This window comes from Petromyzon marinus, chromosome 19 (genome assembly GCF_048934315.1).
Source record: "Petromyzon marinus isolate PM22_M1 ecotype Great Lakes invasive population chromosome 19, UKy_Petmar_22M1.pri1.0, whole genome shotgun sequence".
NCBI lineage: Eukaryota > Metazoa > Chordata > Hyperoartia > Petromyzontiformes > Petromyzontidae > Petromyzon > Petromyzon marinus.
Window position 1 is genome coordinate 6654961 of NC_133685.1, and position 13089 is coordinate 6668049.

Sequence of the window (13089 nt, forward strand, 5' to 3'; positions counted from 1 at the left end):
TTGTCACGGTTTGATCCGGGAAAACAAGATATTTATTTGATTTAAAAAAATAAATTCGGGGAATACACAGTTAAATCAAGCCTTAAAAGGTTAATATGGTCAAAATACTCTTGAGGAGGGTACATTAAACCGTGCATGAAGGATACATCTTTGTTTTATAAATATCATCAGTCATCATCATCATCATCCACGGTTAATCCACTGCTAAATAAAAGGCTTTCCCAAGCCATCACCATCTCTCGTGAGAGCTAGATAGCAGAGGAATATATTTAGAATGGATAATACACGAACGATAGAGGGGAGGGAGATGTATTTGGAAGAGGGTAGAAAAGCAATAATAGAAGGTGTATGTACTGTGCAAGAGGATCGATGTGTGGAAGGGGTAGATATGTTTACAACATTCTGCAAACACCTGAATCATCTGCTGAATGTCTCGGCTCCCACATCATCCCAAGGTTTTGCGCAATATTTTGAGACAGTGTAACAGCCATACCTTCAGGATTGCTATACTGAGAGAAACAAAAACACAATAAATCATCAACATCACCACCACCAACATAGAGCCACGTGTGTATGTTGAACTGCTTTTCCACCGTACGTAGCCAACCGTGCTGATCAGAGGTGCGGGGGAGTAACAAAAAAACAAACAAAAAAAGCAGTTATAAAGAAATAAGTTTTCAATAAACATTCAAAAATGCATAGTTCCAGTGGCTTCCTAATAACGGAAGGGAGAGCGTTCCAGACAGCAACAGTTAGAACAGCCATTTACATCAGCACCAGTCGCATCGGCGCTGCCTAAAACACAATCCTGTGTGCGCTGCTGTGGCAGACTCGTGATAACACAGAACACACACACACACAAACTACGAATAAAGGGCCTTCTCTCAGCACCACAAACAAAACTAAATGGCATTAGGGTCCATCGGCCAATGGGCCTTCTTGGCAATGTGTGTCCAAACCGGCGTTTGTTTAATAACTAAACAGTGCTGATGCGACTTACAAGATCGAAACTGGTCCAGTGTTTTCCTTTCAGAACAATCCTCCAGAAGGCCCATAGCCAGATAGACCCCCAATGTCATGTTTTTTTGTCCCCCCCCCCCCCATGTCATGTGTTGCTGACGTAATGTCTAGAGAGGAATAATCCATTCAGAGCACTGTCAGGGTAGTGCATTACCCTGTACTCGAGAATGATCTTTGGAAATGAATATCACAGAACTACTTGTGAAATCTGTTCAAGCGACCTCTTATCTGCATGAGAGGTCAGCACTCTTCCACCTGGCCTGCTATGGAGAGAATTGTTTGTGGAATGGCAGTCAACTGAGGCAAGCAATCCCAAGGGATGGAATTCATCCAAATTAAATCAAAGCCACATTGGTGATGAAGTCACCACCTCACTACACCTGGCCGAATCACAGACAGCTCCCTGGGTCTCAGGACTATGTTTATTGGAGTGTTCAGTCAATTCCAACTTCACGAGTGTGTTGCATCTACCCAGAAAAAAACCCACGCATACGAAACGTGTATCAAACACCACACTATGAACTGAAAACAAATACAGTAGTCTCTCGATTATCCTCGTGAGGTTTATCCGATTTGCGTGGCTTTGCTGTCCACTTTGTGAGCGGATTCTTCTGCGTGGTAGCAGGAAGTCTTATCACTGAGTACGCGCATCGATCGTTAGTATTTGTTCTAAATCGAAATGGACTTTTGTAATAAAACATTCCTTACTCGAAATTTTAGTTTTGTTCATTAACAAACTACATTTTCTTAACTTAAACATAATTTATATCTATATTAGTGGCTTTTGGCATAGAGATCCACAGGAAATATATATTTTAGCCACGATTTTGAAATATATCCGCGTCCGCCCTCCCCGTCATATATATAAATAATTGTATCTCTTGTGCTAAAAGACAGCTCCTGCCGCATAACATGAAATACAGCCAAAATACTCTCCACAACACCACAGTGGCTAGGAGATGTTCACTCCCTCGCTTGTATACAGGAGGCCATGGGTTCGATCCCAAGCCTGTTGCCTGTATATTTGGAGTTTGCATTTTCTCTCCCCGTGGTCGGGTGGGATTTTTCTAACCTTTTTTCCCTCCACATTTAGAAACATGCGTTTAAAAGTATTTGGCTGCTGTAAATTTCCAAACGATAAGCCACTTCTTTGAGCTATCATTTGTGGATAGGTCGCTTTTGAAAAAAATAATTGCATGAAAAGGGTTAATATTCTGACTGTGTGGCCATTGTGGACATGGACCAGAGTGAGACGAGCCTGAAAGCCTGGCCTTTTAACATTTCACGGCAGTGGAACAAAAGGAGCGATGTGTAACGGTTTCACTTTCATTAGATACATCAGTCAAGTTTCATCACGGTTCACTTGCCACCTTTACCGCTTTAGCATATATACAATGGGAGCTTTGGGATGCCTGCGATGAAGGCCCCAGATAGCGGAGCATTATCCAAGCTCTTACCTCATTGATGCCTCCTCCTTTTGCATTGGAACAAATGCTTCCAACAAACGCAGCGCCACTTCTGCTGTTCAGAAATGTTCTCCCACTAAAAAGCACAAACACATGTGTAGCGGTATTATTGTTCACTTCCCGTGCCGTTTGCCTGTAGTATCTCACACGTGCCAATAGGGGGCGGAAGAGGGGCTGAGCCCCAGTGTTAATGGGCTATGGGCCACGGGGCCCAACGGTAACCGAGATGCAAACCCCAGACCCCAGGAGAGGGGCTGGGAGATGACATCACCCCCCAGGTCCTGCTCGAAGGTTCAAGAAGAAAGGTGTGGCCGGGGCGGAGCGAGCCACGGCCCTGCATAAAAGCCGGACCGCTGAACGGTCCACCCGAAGATCGAAGGGCCTCCTGAAGTGAAGGGCCCAATGGGCAGAGTCGTACCCCTGGCTAGGGTCGGCTCCAGCTTATATACCAGTGAAGACCCAAGCTTCACCCAAGAAGGGTGTAGATTAGCCATTGAGAGGCGTATTAGCCTGGAGGGGCTACCTCCTCAGTGTATCGGGTGTAGGGGGCCGTTCCCCCTTTGTGTTAAGGGATTATTGTTAAAGAAATTACGTGTTGCCTCAGAGAGACTCTCCTCTAGTCATTTAACCCACTACACATGGTTTTGCATCCCGATCAGGTCTTCAGAGGATCACAGAAGAAATTCACCCAGAGGCCCAAGTCAAAGTGACTTCCTGCTCAAATGAGCATTGAGGCATTGGCACTCATCTCTTGTTTACAGCCCTGAGCCGATGCTCTAAATTCCACATTGTCATGGCGGGGAGGGGGGGCATGTCTATTCCATAAGACAACCACTGTTGACTTCCACACATAGTAGTACTAATTTTATCGACCCCGGTGGGATCATGAGGCTGAGCCAACCCCCAACCACGATATGAACTGGCAACCTTCAGATTGCGAGCTGCCTTGCTCTACCACGGGGCCACCTGGCCCGGAGTTCGGAGTTCACACGGTAAAAATGAACTGTTCATACTACTTTGTTAGAACCGGTAGTTGCTGTGGGTGCATTCACAATACGCTGCTTGTCGTCTGCTCCACGCTCCACGGTGGACGTTAAAGATTCCTGACGCCTTCCGAACCGAGTCGGCCACTGTGTGTCGGTGTCATGCTAACAACAACAAAATTGAAGTTATAAAAATTACCCCCCCCCCCCTCCAAATTACTCAATTTGGATTACACAAAGAAATCATCGCTCCCTACTGGCAGACTAATACCCACTTGCAGGCCAGGTGCTGAGTAACCCTTGTGCCACGCAGGAACAGCTGGCACTGGGGGTGCCCTTTTAAAAGTACTGTGCTGAGATGTGATGTAAGTCGCTTTCGTGGCGTCCACAGCACTCTGAGACGGCCCAGACATAAAGCAGCGAGGCTCTATCGAACACAAACTATCGTGGCTGTGATTCTAGCAACAACGAAAAAAGTCAACCTGACTAAAATCATTCAGAGTCTCGCTACGGGTGACGTCTCGCCACCGTGGGCCTGCACGCAGCACCGCCGCTGACCCTCAAGTCTGACAATGGGTAGGAGGGGGGGTGCAGGCAGAAGGCGCTACGAAACCACGGCACCCTCGTGGAAGCGACTCGCGAATGCCGACCAGAAACGTGGCAAGTATTGATCGCGGACGTAGTCAGGTAGGCGAGATCGCAATGGGTCAGGGGCAGCGTGCAGATTAGAAGGGGGCAGGCTATGGACGCAGCCACTGGAGTGGCACCCAGAGGGCGATGGTGCTGGCGGTGGTGATGAGACGGTGCAGGTTGGGTGTCGACTGTGCAACGGCTGCAGACGGTGTCGTACAACGGGAAGGCAGCAGCGAGCTGTGGTGGCATCGACAGCATTGGCTGCGATGACCTCCTGACCTTGGCTGTGAACACCTATAGAAATTCATCTCAGTAGTGTTGGAATATTGCACAAATGACAAAGCAATGTTGCCCCTGGAGCACTGAGATGTTGAGAAAACAATTCGTTTCCCTGGGAAAGCACAAAGCTGTGATATTGTTGTTTGTGCGTGGAAACTTTGAGACGCAGCTGCACATTATCCTTGGAGATGATGGGGCACCACGGTGGAGAGATGTGAATTACCTCGCCAGGTATACAGGAGGTCGTGGGTTCGATCCCAACCCTAACACCTGTATGTTTGAAGTTTGCATGTTCTCCCTGTGGTCACGTGATTTTTTCTCTGGGTCCTCCGGGTTTTCCCTCCACATTTAGAATCATGTGTTAAGAGTATTGGCTTTTGAAAAATTCCACGCGATAAGCCACCTCGTTGAATTATCATTTGTGGCCAGGTCGCTTCTGAAAAATAGTTTAATAGCTCAGTGGGCTTGAAGTGGTAAGATACAAAAAGTAGTTTAGTTTTAATTGTCAATTTTAAAGTGATTTGTTTAACACGTAGGCTTTGAGAAAATCACTGCACATGAATGAGTTAAATGATGACGTCACCCTGCTGCTCTATTTAAGACCGGGAGCAAGTGAGGGCTTTACCATTCTGGCGAATTGCCCGATGATGCTGGATGTAATTACCAGCGAAACGTCGTACTCAAACTATAAATGATATTGATTCACTCTTCAACACACCGGTGGGCTAAAGTAGTGAACTATTTGTCCTTTGTAAACGTGACACATTTTTTTACTGTTTGGCCGTGTCGGGTGGTGGAGGGTTACGACACATTTATAAATATCGCGATCTCAGCCAAAAGCCTTTATTATTAATTTTAAAGTGATTTGTTTACCTTTCCTGTACTTTGCACCCCTATCGTGTTTTGTTTTTACTATTTGTTGTTGAAACATTCTGGACCCACCCGTATTGGAAATCAGTGAAATAGTGCTATAGAGCTCTCCGGATTCCTCAAGTATAAATACATATTCTGATTCTGAAGACAACGGCTGTTTATGTATGCTGTATCGTATGTATGTTGAACTTCTTTCGCACCGTAGGTAGCCAGCCGTGCCAATCGGAGGTGCGGGGAAAGGACAGCAAACTAAACATAAAAAGCAGTTCTAAAGGAATGAGTTTTCAATCTAGATGATGATTTGGAAGTGCATAGCTCCAGTGGCTTCCTAATATCGGGAGGAAGAGTGTTCCAGACGGCCACAGAAGCGCATCCGAAAGCACACGGTGCGGTGACCACCACCGTCTTTGTTCGATGGTTAGCCTAAAAAAAACAAGTTGCTCACCCAGAGAAGCCAATCGGGCACAGTCGTAGGATCCCGTAGCAAACAGGGAGAGGGAATGGACTCACGTGAACAGATGTACTGTGTCACTCCTGCCCGACATGTTCTGCTGCCGGTACTGCATGAAGAGGTGCAGCATATGGAGAGGATCGTCGCTCTCCACCAGCCGGTTGCGGTCCGTCCACGTTTCCATGGACACCAGAACTATCCGAGTGTTAAGCTGCTCTTTATAGATCTGGAGTGAATGTAAAAAGACCGTAATTTTATTGTGTTGCTCCAGCAATGACTCATGCATACTGGCGCATACTAATGCCCACCCTCAGAGCGCCATCATGCCTACACACAAGATGATGATTGATATGAAGTTGTTACGATCATTTATGATAAACAGCGTACGTATTTCATTAAAAATAATAATTGTTCACAATTATTTTAGTTTTCCAGCTATTTGTCACTGACCAGCAAGCTACTGGGGTTAACAGTTTTGTTATTTAATTAGTTACGTATCCGCACGCTACGTGTGATAGCCATGTTATTTATAGATTATGCTGCACACGTAAAATATAGAAATTAATGTGATATTTCAGTGGCCCTTCACTGACAAAATCAGATACACTACCGAGAATATTGAAAACACATTTCTTAATCTTATGTGCCAATGACTTCAGTGTCAAAATCAGAACACAGCTGGTGACGAAAATGAAACGTGTGAGTTTTGTTCGCTCTTCACATTTGAATATTTCGCTTCTCATTTCAGCAGATTCTGGAACTCGTGAGACTGGCCACCGAGCTCCCTTTACCACCACAACGCGCACGAACAGTGACAGAGCGATACTCACGGCATCCACCAGATTCACCACGGACTTAGCAAAGCTGTTCGTGTGCGTCAGCGACAAATGATGTTTCTTAAACTGCAAAAAAAACATATCCACATGCACAACACCATTTCAACAACTTTCTAACCGTGTAATTTTGTTTTTATAATTCACAAACTTCAATCAACGGTTCAGAAAACTTTGGCTGAACAATACACAGAGCCTGCATTCGGCATTCGAGTGAATAACAATCTTTGAACGCATCACACGCGACGAGCCACTCACACCCACCACACCTCATCTCAAACCTTCGAAGGGCAGTCCCCATTGACAGCGGCCCCTGTGCGACGCACGGGCAGCTCAGCACCTGGCTTGCACGCGTGTGCAATGACTGCTGCCGTCTGTAATCCTTATTGGGTAATGCGTGTTACCACTGTGACGTCGGCACTGACGGGAAACCCCTCCTCCTCTGCTGCTGCTGCTGTTACCGGTGAGGATGCGCGCGCGCGCGCTCGCTCGCCCGCCCGCCCGCCCGCAGATCAATCATCCACGGGCTCCTCCGGGCACATCCTGGGGCCTTGTCACCAACCCCCTGATCTGCGCCGCGTCGGCCCCTACGGCCTACCCCAGCCCCAGGTGGTCTCAGGTCACCCCTTAGCACGGCCCGCTGTCTCCCACGTCCATGACCTCACCCGCCGTAACGTCGCCAACTTTTCCACGAAACTAAAACCAGACGTGCATCTCAATCAGCTCAGACTCAGCCTCGGGCTATCAAAATAAACTTCAACAAAATACCGCGTGCATATAAATGTGTCGTTAACCCACCACCACCCGACACAGCCAAATAGTAAGGGCAATTGGTTACCCACAACATGTGTAATTTAAGTACGACGTTTCGCTGGTGATTACAATCAGCTTCATCGGGCGATATTGCTCATGAAAGCCTACAAAGCAACTGCTGCCACCCGAACACATGCCAACTCTTGGGCTGTCCACGTCCAACCCGGACAGGTGACAACCCTGGCTTGCCGCCGAGTCAGCTCCACCCACGATTCTCACCTTCTTCCAGTGCTGCCCGCACTCTGGTGCAACGTCTCGACACTCTTCTGCATTTGGATACTTACAAAAATCAAACTTGTATTGTACACTGTTGTTGTTCTTCTTCTTTGGTTCTTTCGGTAAAGTCACGTAGAAGAGAAATAATTAAATAATACAATATGTACCCTCCTCAAGTCACGTAGGCGAGGTGATGAAGGCCTTCATCAGGTGATGAAGGCCGCTTGTGTTGTGGCCGAAACGTCGTGAGAATTTAGATTGTGTTATTTTATTTTATCAATTTATTATTTTATTCTCATTCTACGTGACTTTACCGAAAGAACCAAAGAAGATTAATCCTTGCAGTCACGAAAGCTTTAAATCGAAATATACTGTTGTTGTTGTTCTTCTTCTTCTCATAAGCCATGACCCTAAAGTGTTTAAGTTCACTCAACTTAGCATCCTTGCCTCGCCTGCTTGACAGCGCAGTCTGCCACGTCACAGCCGAGTTACCGAGTTCTTGGTATATGAGTAGGCAGTTGCATATCCTAGTACCCCCTCTCCAGAGTGTGGAGATATTCTACAGATCACACTCAATGTTTTCACTAAATGGACTTGACAATGGAATAAACATGAGCACTCGATCACGTTCCAAAAATCCATTCGATGGATTTCACAGGATTTTGTCTGCGTGTCCCTCTGTAATAGTCATTGTCCTCAGGATATAGGGCTCGAAAGATGAAAGTAAACAAAGGTATTTGAGGATGATATTAATAATAATAATGGACGTCTTAGCGTGTGAAATCTGCAAGGACAGTTTGTTCTCCCGAGAGCACTGCACGTCCAACAGACACTTTAATTACGTTGTGTAAGGTTAACAGAGGAAAATGTGCCACCGTTATGCGCCAACAAAAAAAAACGTGTTCACATTCACGAAGTGATCGACTCACCATGAAGTAGTCATTCACTATGGCCAGCTCCACATATTTTGTTTCATCATAAGCACTCTTCGTGTCAATCTAAGAAGGAAAGCTTTCAAACGTCAGTACATTTCTGGTTTGAAGTTGTGACTTTGTGAGTATTTTGATATGGCTCATGGTATATTTGTATATGCAGTACTCTTATCCGGATAAATCACATTTAGAGCGCAGGACACAGAGGCCGCACATGAGGACATTCATGTATGTTGAACTTCTTTGCCACAATTCTGAGAAAAATCGCCTGGTGAGGTTGGTTGTAATTTCCAGCGAAACTTCGTGCTCAAATTTTAAATGTTGTGGCTCTACTCTCTAACACACCGGTCCGCTGAAGTAGTAACAAATTGGCACGTTTTATTTACGTGACAACCCTTACTTATTGGCTGTGTAGGGTGGTAATGGGTTTAACGACACATTCATGCGATCTAACGCAGAACAACCTTTAATATGAATAATATTGGTCGCGAAAGCCTACTACTATGTTTTAAAAAGAACACCTTTTGCGATGTTTCATGGCCGTTATTCGTCGTCGTGGCTCGACTCGACCTTGAGAGTGGCTCAGCGCAGGCCCTGAGCCTCATTGGCTTTCTAATGGTGAGTGAGTGAGCTGCACTGCCGTGTCACAGCTCAGGGTTCGGCTCATTGAAATCCTGAGCGTGGCTGGGACCGTGCCTAGAGCCGGCTCAAGTTAAGCGTGGCTTTGAGCCAGCTCACTTGAGCCAGAGCCAAGCTTGAGCTGAGCCATGGCTAAGAAGGCCTACATCTCTTAGGGGAGGACCAACTATTTGTTTCCAAATTTAATTAAATCAGATTTTATGGAATTTTTTTTATCAAACTGGATAATCAGTTGAACCGCCAAACATGAATTATAATCAATGGACCTCCTTTGCCAGTACCAAAATATGATCATAGGTTTTTCCCCTTTTTTCTGGCAACAAAACAGGTGTTAAGATGTTAAAACACCAAACTGAAACCTTTTACAAGGAATAATGTCTGCATTAACCACAATGCTTGTGGTCAGAATGCAAACAAAAGACACTGATAATATATGCATTGTCCTTGAAGCTGATTGGTCCACACCAGAGACAGCTTTCTTTTGAGCCTCGTCTCAAACGGTGTTAGACCAGAGGACCCCAAAGGCATGTTAGACCAGCAGTCGGCTTTGGCGTCCTCTGGTCTAACACGAGGCTCAAAAGAAAGCTGTCTCTGGTGTGGACCAAACAGTTTAAAGGACAATGCATATATTATCAGAGTATGTTTTTTGTTTGCATTCTGACCACAAGTATTGGGGTTAATGCAGACATGATTCCTTGTAAAAGGTTTCAGTTTGGTGTTTTAACATCTTAATACCTGTTTTGTTGCCAGAAAAAATGGGAAAAGCCTAAAAACCTATTCATCTTCTTTGGTTCTTTCTATCATTAATCATAATTTAAATTGATCAACGTGGACTACATCCTAATCGGCGGTTTCAATATATATTATTGTAATGTCTAACGGTAAATTAATATTTAAACAATGGCCTGGTGTGAATCTAAACAACTAACATTGCCAATAATAGATTTGACCTACAGTGGTGTGAATCTATTGCATCTACGGTCGAGTGAATGAAATAGAAGCGACGGTGGTTTGAACCAATGGAATCTACAGTGGAGTGAATCAATCGTATTCATGTGCCCCAAACGGGGTTAATAAGTTATTTAGTGTCCTTATGCACACACAAGGAGACACAAACTCAGCAAATTGTGCAAGTTAATATGTTATGTAATATTAAGTGATGATATAATTGTCTAACTTCCATATAGAAATGCATACATACCATCCTCTTTATCCTTTTGATAGAAATTGTACGGAGTACATCACTCTTCACGTCAGGATCTTGTTTGAGCGATGTGCGTTCTGTATAAAAAGATATTTGTATCAATAAAACACTGAACCACAGCTACTGCGGGTGACTCGTGAGACGCCATTAAAAATCACAAAATGGACACATACACTTACCGACACTATGAACAGCAGTTTCTTAATTCCTCTTAGTGGCTCATGGCCACGAGACAATGCATATATCAGAGCATGTTTCTTTGTATGTTTTGCCACAAGTACGTGTGGTTAATGTAGACTTGATGCTTTGCAAAAAGGTATATATTTGGTGTTTGAACATCTTAACACCTGTTTTATTGCAAGCAAAGTTAAAACCTATTCTTATTCTGGCTCATGGCTATTTATATGTATTTAATTCAGTTCAACCAAGTAGGCAGAGCCATAACAACGTTGCATCCCTTGATGAATGTAATCATGGCCAAAAGTGTCATTGTTGTGCCAGATGGCCAGTTCATCTCACCCAGTAGCCATTGCAATGAACAGCTACAGCCTAGTGACCTCGTCCCTTGGATGCACTGGGCAGTAAACTTGCTGAGAGCCACGCCACGAATCCCACGACACGCGCTGAGCGCCACGCTGGCGAGATCAAATATATGATAGGTGACATTTAGGGTAATGGCCCGGCATACAGGAGGTCGTGGGTTCGATATATATTTGGAGTTTCATGGTCGCATGGATTTTTGTCTGGTTCCTCCAGTTTTTCCCTCCACATTTAGAAACATGCGTTTATTAACATTTGGTTATTATACATTTCCACGCGATGAGCCGCTTCGTTGAGCTATCAATTGTGATCAGATCACTTGTGAAAAAGGGCTATATAGCGTAGTGGGCCTTACCTGGTCAAACACAAAACAGCAAAATAAGACAACGAACGGTATTTCCTTTGTGAAGCCCACCTCTAACCATAACCCTCGCCACGGTATTCCCATCTGGGTTCAATTGTGAATAACAAGCAGTGTCGATCACACCACTCTTCTTATCGATTTACAAAGGGGACGAATAACATGATCACAATTTGCAGCCATTTGTCAATCCACTGCTGGATGAAGGACTCCCCCGCGCTCTGTGGAGCGTGGGGGTTGCTCTGACTATACTTCACCACCGCTGTACAGCGTGGGCTGGTAAAGGAGGGACATGCAGGACCGGTGTCAGACGTCACTTGCTACAGACGTTTGTCGTCACCGGAGAATCAAACCCAGGTCGCCCGGGTTAATCGCGCAGCGTGATAATCGCCGCGCCACCGCTGAATTGCCAAGGGAGGTACAACGCGCACGCACTCACGAGATGCGCGTCTACATGCGGCGTGAGATGCCAAAACGAGCGGGGGAGATGTTTTTGGTCGTTTCTGACCGTAAGCAAATGGCCTGATCGCGGGGCCCAGTCCCGTGTTTCTGTAGACGGCATGTGGGTGTTCCTTGTCCTGCACACATCAAAAGTGAATCATCGAGGGGTTACTTAATTATTCATAATCGTGTCTGACACGTTGCAGTCCGTCCTTGTAAAGCTATAAAAATATATATAAAAAATAAAATTTACAGCCGTTCGTTAAGTCGCTGCTGGATGAAGGCCTCTTCCATAACTGGGGTTCTTTAACCATACTTCACCGTGCTGGTCAGTGCGGTTTGTTTAAAAGGAGGGAGCATGGATAGGAAAATGGCAATTTAAATCACTCCACTCTTCTTGGCGAAATAACATCAACTGTCACCGGTATTTTGATTTAAAGCTTTCGTGACTGCAGTAATTCATATTCTTAGTTTTTTCGGTAAAGTCACGTTGAAGAGAAACAACAAAATAACAAAATATATATAAAACAATAAAAAATTCTCACGACGTTTCGACCATAACTCAAACGGTCATCATCAGGTGTGTCGGTTTGCATAAATTTATTTTGAAAACGGCATATTTATTTATTTATTTATATATATAAAAATAACGTTTGCGTCACGCGCAACGATTGGCTGTTTGCCAGGACTAGTCCATCTATTTTTTGAAAAGAGGAGGGGGGAGACGAAATTTGTTTTTATGTATGCTGTCTGAAAGCCACTGTAAGCGTGAACAATCAATCAAGAACTGAAATGATTTATCAAATCTTTCCAATGATTGCTAAGATAGAATCCATCTTCTCGGTTGAAATTGTCTCTGTGTTTGTATATGTGGATAGCCTCATGAACGAATCTCTCATGGAAGCCAGATGGCTTACAAAGAACCTCCGTCTTGGAAAAGTCAATGGCATGTGAGCCTACTGAATTAGAACAATGATCTGCTACGGCCGAGGTGTTGGTCCTACCGTGTTTAAGGTCTGCTTTATGTTCACGAATGCGGTCCGAGATATGGCGTTTGGTTTCTCCAATGTAACTACTACCACAGAGGCAACTTAGTTTGTAGACACCAGGGTATTGTATGTCCGGAATCACATCTTTTACAGATGGAACCAGATCACGGATTTTATGTAATGTGTTGAAACGGACCTGGATCTTGTGTTTATTCAAGATTTTGGAGATCTTTTTTGTGATCCCAGCAATGTAGGGTAAAGTGATGGTTTTGAAAGGCTCCTCAAGAGGGTTCTTCTTCATGGTTTGAGTGATAGCTTTGCGGATTGTATAGTCGGAGTAACCATTAGCCCTAAGAGCTTGGTGTACGTGCTTGAGTTCACTGCTTATGTGTTCCTGGTCGGATATGCATTGGGCT

At 44.8% G+C, this 13089-nt stretch overlaps 1 protein-coding gene across 4 annotated transcripts in view; it reads right to left on the bottom strand.

Moving 5' to 3' along the window:
* The window catches only part of LOC116943739 (disintegrin and metalloproteinase domain-containing protein 11-like), a 79312-nt gene that overhangs the window by 35945 nt on the left and 30278 nt on the right, over window positions 1–13089 (bottom strand). For all 4 annotated transcript variants that reach the window (XM_032956860.2, XM_032956861.2, XM_032956863.2 and 1 more), the window contains 7 exons: window positions 11752–11821; window positions 10340–10419; window positions 8497–8565; window positions 6536–6607; window positions 5765–5931; window positions 2478–2562; window positions 413–509 (listed from right to left, as the gene is read on the bottom strand). In XM_032956860.2, the coding sequence (XP_032812751.1) occupies window positions 413–509; window positions 2478–2562; window positions 5765–5931; window positions 6536–6607; window positions 8497–8565; window positions 10340–10419; window positions 11752–11821 (640 nt within the window). The remainder of the gene's footprint in view (window positions 1–412; window positions 510–2477; window positions 2563–5764; window positions 5932–6535; window positions 6608–8496; window positions 8566–10339; window positions 10420–11751; window positions 11822–13089) is intronic.